This window comes from Squalius cephalus, assembly GCF_949319135.1.
Source record: "Squalius cephalus genome assembly, chromosome: 6".
NCBI lineage: Eukaryota > Metazoa > Chordata > Actinopteri > Cypriniformes > Leuciscidae > Squalius > Squalius cephalus.
Window position 1 is genome coordinate 13,083,942 of NC_137127.1, and position 14,569 is coordinate 13,098,510.

General features: G+C 38.9%; 1 protein-coding gene across 2 annotated transcripts in view; it reads right to left on the reverse strand.

The window, feature by feature from the left end:
• Positions 1–11,576, reverse strand: part of kcng4a (potassium voltage-gated channel, subfamily G, member 4a) — a 28,238-nt gene extending 16,662 nt beyond the window's left edge. The window contains exons 1-2 of one of the 2 annotated variants that reach the window (XM_079873555.1): positions 11,233–11,576; positions 7,394–8,311 (exon numbers count right to left, since the gene is read on the reverse strand). In XM_079873555.1, the coding sequence (XP_079729681.1) occupies positions 7,394–8,143 (750 nt within the window). In that variant the 5' untranslated portion in view covers positions 8,144–8,311; positions 11,233–11,576. Of the gene's footprint in view, positions 1–7,393; positions 8,312–9,790; positions 10,018–11,232 lie in introns of those variants that run through there. The other variant, XM_079873556.1, reaches the window with a different exon arrangement.
• Positions 11,577–14,569: the final 2,993 nt, after the last annotated feature.

The window sequence follows — 14,569 nt, forward strand, 5'->3', positions numbered from 1 at the left end:
GTTGCAAACTCAAATCTACTCTGCTTGATGCATTGGCAGGAGACTTTTAGCTAAATTAAAAACACTGAGTTCATGACATCATACTAAATATTTTATTCCCCTTCAATTCAAGCCAATTTCAACATGCATTAGTGTATAATTTTAAATGAATAAATGTGCAATTAATCTTCTCTCTTGGCAAAACAGGTCAATTTCTTTTGTGTAGTCTGATACCAGCTCTTTGGAGATCAGATCAGTACTGAGTTTTGGACTTGGAGGTTTGGACTAGGGCAACAATGATTGACTACTCATCTAATCCTCCACCTATGACAAGTTTATTATATATTGTCATTATGTATTATTTATTTTAACATTCATATTTTTAGTACCAGTGATTTAAATGGGTCATGGCATGATAAATCAAATGTTCCTTGATCTTTTGACATATAAGAGGTCTTTTTAAATTATTTACAATTATTGGCACCCCTAGAATTTTTTATGAGTAAAATATCTCTGAAGTATATTTCCATTAATAATTACCTTTTTTTAGCACACCAGGGTGACTAGAAACATGAAATTGTCTAGCTATGACTAAATATGAGGAAACACAAAGGCCAAATTCCCTTAATCATCTATCACAACGAGTAAAACCAAAGAATATAGTTCTGATGTGCATCAAAAGATTGTTGAGCATCACAGAATAGAAAGTGGCTGTAAGAAAATAGCTAAAGAATTGAAAATCCCCATTTTGACCATCAGGGCAATAATTAAGAAGTTCCAATCAACTAAAGATGTTACGATTCTGCCAGGAAGAGGACATGTGTCTATATTGTCTTAATGCACGGTGAGGAGGAACGTTTGTGTGGCCAAAGACTCTCCAAGGATCACAGATGGAGAATTGCAGAGATTACTTGAGTCTTGGGGGTCAGAAAGCCTAAAAAAATATATCAAACAACCCCTACATCACCACATGTTGTTTGGGAGAATTTCAAGAAAAATCCTCGCTCCTCCAAAAAAAACCTCCAGCATATTCAGTTGTCAGATATGACTGGAAATGAAAGCTTTAGCGTAAGTTATACCGGGAAGACTCAATTGTAACGTCACTTATTACCTTCTCATCTATCCAATCATGTTCTAATACTGCAGATTCCGTACCCTCGGATTGCGAGCTACGGACAGGGCCTACGCCAAAGAACTTTATATCATAATACTTGCTTGCTGGGCTGTTAATAAATCCATACTTGTTACGTTATTTTGCCTCCCGAGTCTTTCTGGTAAAACTTCAAAAGTGACCGGATTCTATGGTCAGATGAAACAAAAAAAGGGCTTTTTGGCCAACCCACCAGATGTGTTTGGTGCAAGTACCCTATGCCTACGGTTAAATATACTGCTGGATCTTACATGTTGTGGGCCTATTTTTTTGCTGGAGGTCCTGGACATCTTGTTCAGATACATATGGATTCTAGCAAATACCAACAGATAAATAATCAAAACCTGTCTGCCTCTGCTAGAAATCTTATAATGGGCCATGGTTGGATCTTCCATCAGGACAACGGTCCAAAACAAACATCAAAATCAACACAAAAATGGGTAACTGAGCACAAAATGAAGCTTCTGCCATGACCGTCCTAGTCCCCTAAACTTAACCCTATAGAAAATGAGAGGGGTGAACTGAAGAGAAGAAGCACCAACATGAACTTGTGAATCTGAAGGCTCTGGAGAGATTCTGTATGGAGGAATGGTCTCTGATCTCTTGTCAGTTATTCTCCAAACTCATCAGGCATTATAGAAGAAAACTCAGATCTGTTATCTTTGCAAAAGGAGGTTGCAAAAAATAATTGTGGCCAGCGTGTTTTGGAGAAAAGCATTTATTTCATAATGTGATTTACCCCCCACTTTCAATTCTTTTACTTCAACGAAAGATGATTGTTTTTTGATTTTTGCGAATTTTTGCAGCCATTTTTACAGCCATTTTTGATCATATTTACCAGGGGTGCAATTAATTCTGACCACAACTGTATAATATATACAGTTCTTACTGGCCTCCGTCCATTACATATGTGTTCATTGTGTTTGAACTAGTTTGGAGGATGGCATTTGGCATTGCTCGGGGATCTTGCTGCAGGTGCTCTCAGGCGAGAGCGTGTCATGTTTGCTGAGAGCGACAAAAGGAAAGGGTGTGCGGAAAGCCTTTATATGGACATGGTTTGGATGTGTTTCATGCAAATTTCTAACCTCGTGCGGTTGCTCATTTAGAATACTCCAAATTCATTAACGTACGAACAATGTTAAGAAAAACATCTTGTTGTTACTTTCAATATATCTTGTTTTGTGTCCCACAGAAGAAAGACTTACTTATGCTGCTGTTCCGAAATTCACTGCTAGGTGGTAGTGTACTACCCAAACTGATGTGGAACCGGCAAATGTGACAACATAGAGGAACAAAATGGATAAAGCAGTTGAATCTCACTCAACACGGCCAAAACTGATCAATAAAGAGGGCAGAAGAAATGAAATTGAAATGGAATTACTTTGCTTATAAAACTGATGAAGAACCATCAAACCTTGCCAAGCATCAGTCACTTGCCCATCGTGACTTGTATAAGACATTTAGAGATCGACAGGTGAGTGCATCTAATTTAGGACATTTATTTTCTTTTAACACTGATCAACATACATACATAAGATCATATCGTTCAAGACATAACCGACTGTGTTAATGTGACTACTCAATAAGACGGACAGTTTGACAATTATGTGTGTATTTGACCGTTTGAGGAAAAACAACTCACTTTGAAATGCGCAATCTCTTTATAGGTGGCTTGTGTGTGTGTTGTTGGTATGAGCGCAAAGAAAAACTTTTGTCTTTCAAAGAGCTCCAAAGTACTACTGAATGATATAAAATCGATTGGATGTTCAAATTGGCAAGGTTTGAAAAGACATGGGCAAGTGATTTGCGTCATCTGTCCCGAAACGCAAGCGAAAGTGTTGTATTGCAGCACGCAGCTCGTTTACACTGCAGGTGTGATCTTTTTAATTTGCTCATTTTGAGAGATAGACAGGGGAGACTCAGTAGACTACTTGCTGAAATTACTTCTCACAAGAAAGTTTTCAAATTACAGATTTGATGTGATAATCTGTGTTGATTAATTTGCTAATTTGCGGTACCTTCCTGCTTTATAAATGCATTCAGATCCATATGGTATCGTTTTAATATCAATACTACGGAATTAGGTTATACCGTACCGAAGCCAAAATTGTGGTATCGAGCCATCCCTACATGAGGGTGTTAATAAATTTATGCCAAAGATCGATTAGTCGTTAAGGAAAAAAAAAATTGTCGTTTTATTTTTAAGATGTTTAGCTTCACTTTCACAGGATACTGTGAATAAGTGTGTGTCTCTCCAGCACTTGGTGAGTGAGAGTTTGCAGGATGCTCATGGCATACAAACACCCTCGGTTCAGAGTCCTTGCTGACTCAAACAAAGGAAAATTTACACCTGCAGCCCTGGGGAGGCGAAAAGGAGAGAGAGTACAAGACAGCATGGGGGAAGGACGGGGCAGAGAGAGGTAACAAGAGTAAAGGTGAGAAAAGGCAGAGAAAAGAAGCTCAAAAGAAGAAAAGCAAAGGTAGAATTGAACATTTAACTCTTTTCTCTCCAGCTTTTTTTTTAAAAAGATGCCACTGCTGGCATTTTCACAAAATTTCTAATGGCCCCCAGAATATTTTGTTGTATGAATATCTGAACATGCAATAAATCAAAAGAAAGAACAGAGAGTCTCTGCTTTAAAAAAAAAGGAAAAAAAAGTATTATTCTACCTTAAAGGTGCTGTAGGACATCTGGGAAAATGCTAACTTTAGCCTGATAGTGTAAAAGCGTACGTCCCACCCTCCCTGCAAATCGCCGTCCAAAGCCACGCCTCCTGAAAGCATGAACGTGCACAGCCAAGAAGACCAGAGACATTGTTACTGCAATACCAATATCATGTGTCATTCACCGGAGAGAAAACTTTATAGTACAGTTAGTAACACTACAATACCAAACGTAAATTCTTAAAAACAGAATTAGATGCAGCAAGTTTTCGGTTAGTTTAGCTAGCAAAACTTGTTCTCGCTCTGTCTGCACAGCGTACGTGAACGCGCTGACTTATTATGTATGCGTGAACAGCCTGCGCAGTCGTATGCAAACTCACATTGACCGAAAGGGAACACATGCTATAGGACCGTTCGGACCGAACGATACGATTGAACAAACATTTTATGGTCCTACGATTCCACATATGACATATATTTATATTATAAAAATACATTTAGACCGCTTAACAGAGTGATTGCTATCAGGATTTGAGGAGACTTTAAACCAGCATAACAAAAAATGTTTCAGCAGAGAATCACCTACAGCGCTTTAATGCATTCTTTTTTTATCAACCCTTGAATGTGGGTAAGTTTCATTTTGAGCAAAAAGCTGAGAAAAATGCATTTTTCCATTCTATTCATGAGTCCATCAACACACCCAAAGCTTGCACAGTCCTATACCTCGTCCTGGTCGACATTTCATTCGGTAACATTAGGCACTTTTGATTTTTATGCTGTTTAATGTTGATGATCGTGTTATTTTACATATGCATCTGCTTACATGCTATTGCTTGTTTCTGTTTCTTCTTCACATGATTTTGATCAGGAGATTCAGTACTTTTTCAGAAGATTTGTCATAGCTCCCCCTACCATATAACAGTGAAAACACAGAAAGCTGGAAATTCCATCAATGGCGGGGAGAGAGTTAAGAAAGCAGAGGGAAAACTAGAAAAAGCAGGGCTAGAGTGCATCTACTGTAGGACAAGAGGGAAAAAAAGTGAAATATCTATAGGAAGGAGTGAAGCACAGATCCATAGGGAAGGAAGATCATATGGATGCTCAGATTCTCTTGACTATCTGATGTTTTATCCCAAACTAGTAGAATGAAGGTTAGTTAATTTTTATATATATATATAAACTGTTACAAACCTACAGAAGGTATACCCATGCGTACACATAATACCATTCTAGGAGCACTGCTTCAGACTTATCTAGCTGCCGCAAAGATAAAGGGAATTAGGGCATATGAATCCAGATAAAACTCATCTTATCACCTTACAAGAATGTATTTATTGTTATCTAAACAATATAAAAAAGGTGCTGCTTGGGATTATGAGAATACAGCCTGCTCTCAAACACACAAGATACTTAACCTCTCTGGATCGATTCCCAATTGGTTGTCAGATTAAACAAGTTCAGATGCTACTCCATAAATGTTTAGTATCTTTTATCTATCCATATCACGCTTAAAACACAAAACACAATTTCAGTTGCACTACAGAGTTCAGGATTCACAATGAGAGTGTGTATACAGAGGCCCCAAAAGTATTCGGACACTTAAATCACACTTAAAATGCGTGAATGATGTAGCATTTGATTCAAATGATCAAACCAAGTGGCATCTACAAACAAATTATGCAAGACCTTACAATAGATTTTACTTCACTTTACCTCACCAATGACTTTCAGTGGATAGATTTTCAAATAGATTTACATACAGTAGTTGCACAACTATGGGCATGTTCCACTAATAATTGACAACTAGAAATTGTAAAAATACTTATTTTCTTGATTTTGAACAAAACAATATATCTATTGTTTTATAATTTCAAAACTCTTTGGGAAGCATTTTGAAAAGTGTGCTTGTGCAACTTTTCTGTAAAATGAATGCTACATGGTTTGATATTTTGTTGTCTAATGCAATGTCATTCCAATATATTTATGTATTTTTCAAGTGTCCAGATAATTTCTGAGACCACTGTACATTCACATAGATTATTTTAGATCTAGAACTTAAGCTGCATAAGCTACAGGGGTCTCTTTAGGTCACACTGATGTCAAAAGTTCAGACAAGCCTGTGGGTTGTTGAATTTATTCACTGTTTTTCTCTATTAGCTCATTGTGAGTTTGCTCACAGTGTTTCTCACTTCTGTTCAGGTTTCCTGTTTACTAGAGATTTGCGGCCTTGTCTTTCCGGATCTGATATTGAGCTCTAAACTAAAGTCTTGTTGTATATAATTTATAGGGGAATAAAACTAAATAAAAAGTTTTATGCCTGTAAACATACAGAAGTGTGAAACATCAATTTGTACATCTTCACATTCGACTGCACAAAGAATTTAAAGTGCTGTGAGAGACAGAGGAGGTCATCTTTTTATCACTCAGTGAACACATGCACACACACACACACACACACACACACACACGCACACAAATATATGTGCAGAGATGAATGACTCCACGCTCAGGCCATTCCTTTTCTACCATGCTGTTGACACTGACAAACGGCCCGGCAGTGTGAATTAAATATGACAGTCCTGCTGCTTCCAGCGGGACTCTGCCTGTTGGATGCTATGCTGGCGTAACTGCATAGACACTGCCAGATCTTACCTTGACATATACACAAGCACACCCCAATCACACACAAAGTACTACATTTTCCATTCAAAACACATGGAGCGAAACTTCAGGCAAATGAAGCTACAGTCGGCGGCCTACCCCTTACACTTTGGACAGTGTGAGGTATCTGCCTAAGGGCGATTAAAATTCATAGTCATTTAACAGCAAAAAGGTCTAGTCTTCTCAAGCGGACCCCCCTGTGTGCCTGCTGACATTCGAGAGCTCTCTATGGAGCTGGTTCATTATTCTCAATGTATGTTTGCTGACATTGTGGAGGCATTGCTGGTCCAGTTCATTACTCTCTGGGTATTTACTGACACTGGGGAGCCCTGCTGAGGTGCATTCATTATTTCTTACTAGGAACAGCACACGCATGTCTGTTTGAAGACCAGAAACTCACCTCCAATGACAAACTTGCGTTTCTACCTGAGGAGAAGGGGGTCTATTTTATAGGGGATCTAATTTAGCATAGAATTTATTCAGATCATATAGACTTAAAGGCTTAATTCAATCCCAAAATTGATCATTTTGTCATCATTAAAATAAAAACTGTGCATCATATAAAGCAATCATATCTCTTCATAAGACTTAAACTGCTCGATTCATATATTCATTTTAAGATGCTATTATGACTTTTGGATCTTCTAAGCTTTGGTTACCTGGACTTTAACTGGAGAGACAGAAACCTCTCAGGTTTCATTAAAAATATCTTACGTTGTTTTTCAAAGCTTACCCAACAAGAGGGTGAGTAAATGATCATCACTTGCTCAACCCTAATGTTGTTTCAAACTTGTATGACTTCATTTCTTTGTTGGAACACAAAAGATATTCTGAAAAAAAAAAAAAGTCATAATGGTTTGGAACAACATGATGACAGACTTTTCATTTTTAGGGTGACCAATCTCCTTAATCAGGTTAAGATATTTTGTATGCACTCACCCTATTCTCCTCCTCTCTGAGGTCCGGCATGGTGCTGATGCACAGGCTGATCACTGTCACCGCCACCATCACCACAGACAAACAAGCAAATATCTTTCCTGGCAAGCCCGACTGAGGGTTCTCCACCATGTCCCTCAGATCGTTCATGAACTTGTGGTAACGTGTCTCCACTACAGGTGGGCGCAGCTGCATACCGCGCTGACGGCGCTCCTCTTCCCGCCGCTCGAGCTCGGCGACCTCCTCAATGCGCGTGTACATCTTGCGCTTGCAGCAGCGTTCCATGTAGGTCATCTCTACGCCCCAATAGTTGAGCTCCTCGTGCAGCGAGAGTGCGCACATCTCCCGTAACATACGTAGCTTTCCTGCTGCTAGGAAGTTGAGGATTACACGAAATGCACTGGGGCTACGGTCGAAGAAGAATTCACGGCAGGCCTCGTCGTAATCGTCACAGACGCGAGCGATTTCCTCAGGGCTGCTGCAGGGTTTTAGACGTCCTAAGCGTGTCAAGGGGAACTGCTCCAGCGTACTCCAAGGGAATGTGTAACGGTTACCCCCCACATTGATGAGGGCCTGCAGGCCGTGGTCTACAGAAATCAGATCTTCTGGTCGGCGGATGAACTGAGCACGCTGATAATACTCTCCCTTGATGGTCTCGGTTTCTGGGATCTCAGTAAAGATGTGGTCCAAGCTGCTGTCGTCACTGACCGAGAGGTTGCTAAAGTCATGATTGGCGTTGCTGATGATTGGCATGATGGCATTGAAAAGGAAAGTTGATCAAAGTGATGGGCGAAGCTCAGGTCGTTTCAGTGTTAGCCTGATACCTGGGTGCTGGGCATTGAGGTGTTTATTTGAAGGTAAATCCCGTAGGATCTTGTGCACAGTTCAGTGAAGAGCCAAACAGCCCACATCATTTGCACCCTGATGGAGACAAAGAGACAACAAAACTTAAAGAGGTCAAATAGTTGTGTTCATAAAATCAGTTTGATATAGAAGTTTGAAACAGTACTATAACTTTGTTAAAATTACGTAGAAATTGAATCATATACATATTTACAGCCTTGCTTTTCGTATTTCAATAAAGAAGGACACTCTAGTGTCTGGAGGCTGGGTGTATTAGCAGAGACCTTCAGACATCCCACAACTCTTAACAGAGATTGAATAATTTGCTGTTGTTTCATTATGATAGGGTGGGAGTGATAAACTATTTATTAATAGAAGCATATTCCCATTGGGAGCGAGGCTTGCTTTACTGTGTGGAAAGTTAATTGAGGAAAGTGTGTTGAGCAGCCCGGTGCAGTGGCTCTATCAAGAACATTCTCTCCAGTACAGGCTGATGAGCAGAAAGTGAGGGGAGCAAGATGCTTCATAATCACACTAAAGCAGGTGTTAAAATAGGGTGGAAATTAGGAAGGATGTGAACCAAGCAGACAATGCATGATAATTGCAAACGTGTCTAAACAATGGCAAAATAATGGGCATACTTTTATAACAGCATGCAAGAAGGGTCAGGGGCCTCTTCTGTTGCCTTTAAAAAAAGCTTATTTAAAAATCCACTACACTCCTGAGTAATTTATTGACTGTAGTCCATTTAAAAAAAATCATTATACTGTAACTTTAACCATAAAAAACAAACACCAAAACATTTCCACAATGTCTATGTCTGCCATCTGGTTGCAAAGAGCATTTTTGACAACCAATCAAAATAGTTTATTCCAACAAATCCTTTTGCAAGCAAAATTTCAATCCCTATATTTTAGTATACATAGTAGCCTATACATTAACATAGAATTAAAAAGTCTATGTAACACATCTAGCAAGAGTTACATTAAATTTGTTCCAAGGCTGTATGTTGAAATCTGAAACGATCTCATAATTTGTCAACAGACTGTTGAGGGCAGCACAAAACTGGATTTTTATATTCAAATATTTCTTCCTCAAGTAGCCTACCAAAAGAATCGTTCGTGGAATTGTAATCGTTTAAGACTAATCAGAATCGTTTAAGACGAATCGTCACTACCTTATGATTCCAATAGCCTATATATCACATCCCATCAATACATAAAATTTATAGGCTAAAGAATTTATTAAAATTCCTGGCTCAATCACAAACCATAGTATATAAAAAAATCATGCAATATGATAAAGTTCAAACGCCGCTGAATTTAAATGTAGCCTATTATCTCTGAAAATACATAAAAATGCTCAAATAACATTATTCTGAAGACATGTAGTATGTCAATCTATGAAAGCACGGACATCAAATAAAGCTAAAGCGAAACGCACCACTGATATCCTAAAAGTTGATAAATACACAATATAGGCGAAATGTACAACGATTCTATAAGTTTAATAAATAAAATCTACAAGAGCATCAAAGTAGAAACTCCCTGTACTCACCGCTCGCCACGACTCCGGTCCTCACTTTCTTCAGCAGAGACATTTTCTGTGCATATTGCTCCATAACAGGATAAACGAACTCACTTTAGTAGTTACTTAACGCGTCTTGGTGGAATGCTGAAGTTAGAGGCGGGGAAATGATCACAGCGCGAATATTCTTCGCTGACACATCATCACTGTCCCGCGCGCAGCTCAGAGTCACTATCACTGCATAGACCCGAGCGAGCGAGTGTGTGTGAACGCCGGTCGGTCGCGCGCCCCTCTCGCTCCTTGACAAAAGCACTGTAAGTTTAAAGGGAAGTCTAAATCATAGTGGGGATGTACTGAAATCAAACCCTGGTCACGTACTTCTTCGCACTCCGACAATAAACAGCAGATTATTTTATTACAGATTACAGATTATTTTTATTTCGGTTTTAAACTAGTTTTAGATGTGCACGGCACTGAGCGTCACCACTGAGACATGATGAATTATTACACTCGCAATGGACACTTGAACCTCTTCCCTGGTGACAATGGCGTTTTCAATCTATTTCTGAATCCGGTAACTGTATATGAAGATCATAAGGCAAAATAGTCTGCTTTCCTAATAGAAAATTTGTTTCATGGCTCATGAGGTTGTTTCATCAACAGCAATATTCCATTAAAGTTCATAGCCTATATCTACAGGTAAGTGCATATCTGTGTTTGCTGAAATTACTATGTCTATTTATGCATTGCAGTGCAAACACCCCCGGGACAACCCAATTAGTTTGATTCAGTATTTGCATACATGCTGTTCACCTGGCAGCACTATTATGGAGCTTACAAACAGACGCATACAAAGTGTGCATACTGGACTCATTAGGTTGGGCACGCCTAGGGAAATACTAAAATAACTAAGCAGTTTGCACAGGTCCTGGTGGCATATGAATGGAAAGTGAGACAGCTGGCATTGTGCACTTGGCCTCTCCATCATTGGATGCTAAGGGTCTGCTCAGCAGCACACATAAAACCCATGAATGATTGCACAGATATGCACTGCTGATATGCATCCACCCCCTAATTTTTTGTACCCCTTCAATCATACTTTTATGTATATTTGCCACAAAATAAAAGCCATTCTGAGGTTCAGTGTATTTTCTTATATCTGTGCACTAAAAATTGAAACACGTTTCACTCTGAAATTTCTAGAAAATAATGAAATAATTACAAAGAAAATATGGTACGTACAAAGACTGAAATAGTATTTTTTTTTTAAACAGACTGAATTATTCTTTATTTACAACTTCAAAAATATCCTTTTTCTTACTGCTATTAGTACTGCTATTTCTATTATTATAAACTATATGAAATCGCATCTTAGAAAGATATGTCAAAATTTGAACTGCTTTAAAGGTTTTATTTTTATTTTTTACATTTGCATCATTAGATATTCGAGTAAGTTGAAACCCAATACTTACATTTAAAAGTGTAATCGTCACCAGCGTGCAATATATTCTGGGGTTGGCTAGGACGTAAAGGATCCATCTTTTGTATCCTTCATTGCCTGGAAAATGAAGGATGCATTTCAATGCAATTGAAGAAGCCCTTAAATTGGGATAGCCTTCGTCTCTCCGCTGTGACGCAATCTGCTTTTGAAGTTATATTATTGTGAACCCCCTTGTCAAAATACAATGTTCCTTGTTGTCTGCCAGACGACACCCTTGTGTGATTTATACACACACACAAACGGGTGGCTTCATCAAGGATACAGTGGTTAAAGTGATGGCCCGACATTTAACAGAGAAAGAGACTGTTTGAGAATGAGAGGAAAAGTAAAGGAATCAGTTGGAGGATTAAACTGTAATCCCCAGCGACAAAGGGATGGGGTTAAACTGATGAGAGTGTCAGGCTGGGGGACGGGACGTGGAGTAGCTCTGGCATCTGATGGGCAGTTGTGTGTCCCACTAATATCCGTTCGATCCAGTGTATATTTTGATCAACATAATTGCTCCACAAGCCGATGTGTGAATAGCTAGATTACTGCCAATCAGTGGTCTGCCAGAGTGGAGGAGAATGAGTTATAGAGCTGTGAGACTTTCTCAATCCCAATAATAGGTGTTTGATGAATTCCCTCCCTCGCCAATTGAATCAATATAATCAAAGATGTGATTTTTGTTGTGCTTAAAGCACCATGACTAGGTGAGATGGAGCAGGAAACGCTGGTTCGGCATAACCATGCTGTTTTGCCTATCGGACGGCAATCCTAATCCAGGACGATTTACATAACATTCAAATTTGACATCAAATCCTGAAGGCAGCTAAGGGAAGCAGGTTAAATGAGTTTTCTCCTGGAGGATGGCAGATGTCAGTAAAAAGGAATTTGGGCTGGTTGTAGCATTGGAGATTTCTAAAGAGAAATATATGCAGTCTGAAGCTTTCTATGGTGTTCTGTATTAAACATTAATGCTGGAGGACGGGATGTATAGACCTTTATGGAGACATCAAACCTCCCTTTGAGCTTAAATTGGAATTTGAGAACAGCCAGGAACGTAGAACTACCTCGCAGTTACACCACCTATCTGAGTGTGTGTCTAGTGTGCATGTGTGTGTGCTTGTGAGAGAGTGAACTGCAGACCGGATATCCCCATACAAGAGGGCCAAAAATAGAATGGTCTTCATCATCTGCACAGAGTGAAGAACATCTGAGCCTTTCCTGTACCAAAAGCACCTCATCAGCATTTCAAGTAAAACCTCATGTTCTATAGAATGAATCCATCTGCCTATCAATTAACTCAACATGCAACTCTAGAAGCCTCCACTTCCTGTCAACAACATCAAATGATATAGTTTACAAGGACACATGGCATTGCCAATGACTGCAGCCAGCAGTGAAACTAAAGGGACCGTCTTTCTCACGTCGAGGGACTTTCTGTGGTCTCTGCTGTGCGTGCAGTGTTTTATTTCCACATTAATTGAGCCTATTTACATCAGCAGCCCTTACCCTGCTGCTCAGGTTACCTGGATAAGAACTTGAGCGCTCAACCTGATCATCTCACTTCCCTGATCTCCGATCAGTTTACAGACGCTGCGGCTCAATTTCCCAGCCCATCATGAATCAAATCAGAACACTGGGAAAACTTTCTTTTTTTTCTTTCTTTGAATGAAAGATTATCAATGTCTCATCTTCTTTCCTGTTAAAGTCCGCATAGAACTGCTTTTCCAATCCATTAAACTTAAAACAGGATGAGGGAAAAAATGGGATCACTGATTTAATGATCAGTTAAAAAAACGGACACTGAGTGTTTTTACTTTACTGAAGCACCACCAGAAACCACTTTTGAGGATGGTTTTTTGAAGGTCAGTTTTACTCAAAAAGCTTTTTTTTCTTCAAATCAATTATCTTCTATAAGCAGTGACCTTAATTACATAAAATGATTGCATGAAATTACTGCAATACAACAACAATATTTGGATATTGGTTAATTTTTTCAAAATGGCCATAGACTCGTTGGAAAAATGTGCCTCTTCCGAAATTTGCTTGGTAACTCACCTGGTACAGTATTCCACTTACAATGTGAAGTGTTCGGGTAAAAGTCCCGTGAAACATGAGTCATGACAAAAGAGATAAAAGACTTGCAGAAGCAAGCTAAAATAGCATAGTTTCTTTAACTCATCACGTTTGCTTTTGTTAAAGGAGTACTTTGCTGGCAAAATGGGCTTTCAATAAAACTTGGCTGCCTGTACAGTAGAAAGGGAAAACATTTTTTGAAATCAGTGCTACCTGACCAGAGAAAACAGAAAAAAGAGGCTTTTGTCTTCCCTTTTGCCAAATAGGTAAGAGAACTTCAACACCCATAATGCACTGGGCATGTTGACCACTCCTTGTCATGGAGTGATAAGAGTCACCAGAGTCAAATATTGCCTTGCTTTAGTAGGGAATACTTTTTAGCAAACTTGTATTGTTCGTCGGGTGCAAGGGTTCAAAGAGTAAATGTTTGGTCTTTGGTGGGAGTGAGTTACTTTTGGTTTCCAGTGAAGGATCTAGCGCATTAGGCAAAGAATTGTAATACAGAGCGAACGCCGCGATGGAAAATCTAAAAAACCTGTGTTTGTAGTAAACATTTCAAACTGAATGACAAGGAACGCAGTGTTTTAGGACAAATGGAGGGGAAAAACTGAAAGAAAATCCCTGAAGCAAAAGCTGTCACGTTCAGGTAAGAAAGCTGTTGCCGTAGTGTTCCATTTTTACCATAATGATGTTTAAATAGTATATATACGATACGGGATGCAAAAATGTGGAAACATAATCTGTTTTATCACAAAAGCGCTAGAGCTCTCAGAAGTCTGCATCATCCGTATTTCTTTATTTGGAACGTGAACAGTAATTCCTCAGTCCAAGTAATACAGAGAACAAGTAATCATTGTTAATTTATATACCGACATTGTAACAATACAAAAGCGAGTTTAAAATCTGCAAAGTTACACTTTTACACTATCGGTTAGATTTATGGTAAGTTTTATTGTATGAGGTACATTATTTTCAAACGCGATAGAGCATTAACGCACAGAAATGTACATATAGAAATCACGCAGATAGCTAACAAAATTAAACAATGTATCAATTTAAGGCAGAAACAGTGAGCTCATTGAAGTCATGAATACACGTTGTTAACAAATTAGGATATATAGTAAATTTACCATTGGTGCTTGTTGATTCAGAGTTTGCTTCATCTGAAGTCCTTGCAGGTGTTGGGGCATCTAAAGTCTTTATATGAGGCTGGGTCCAAACTGTAGCTGACATACTCTCTAGTTATC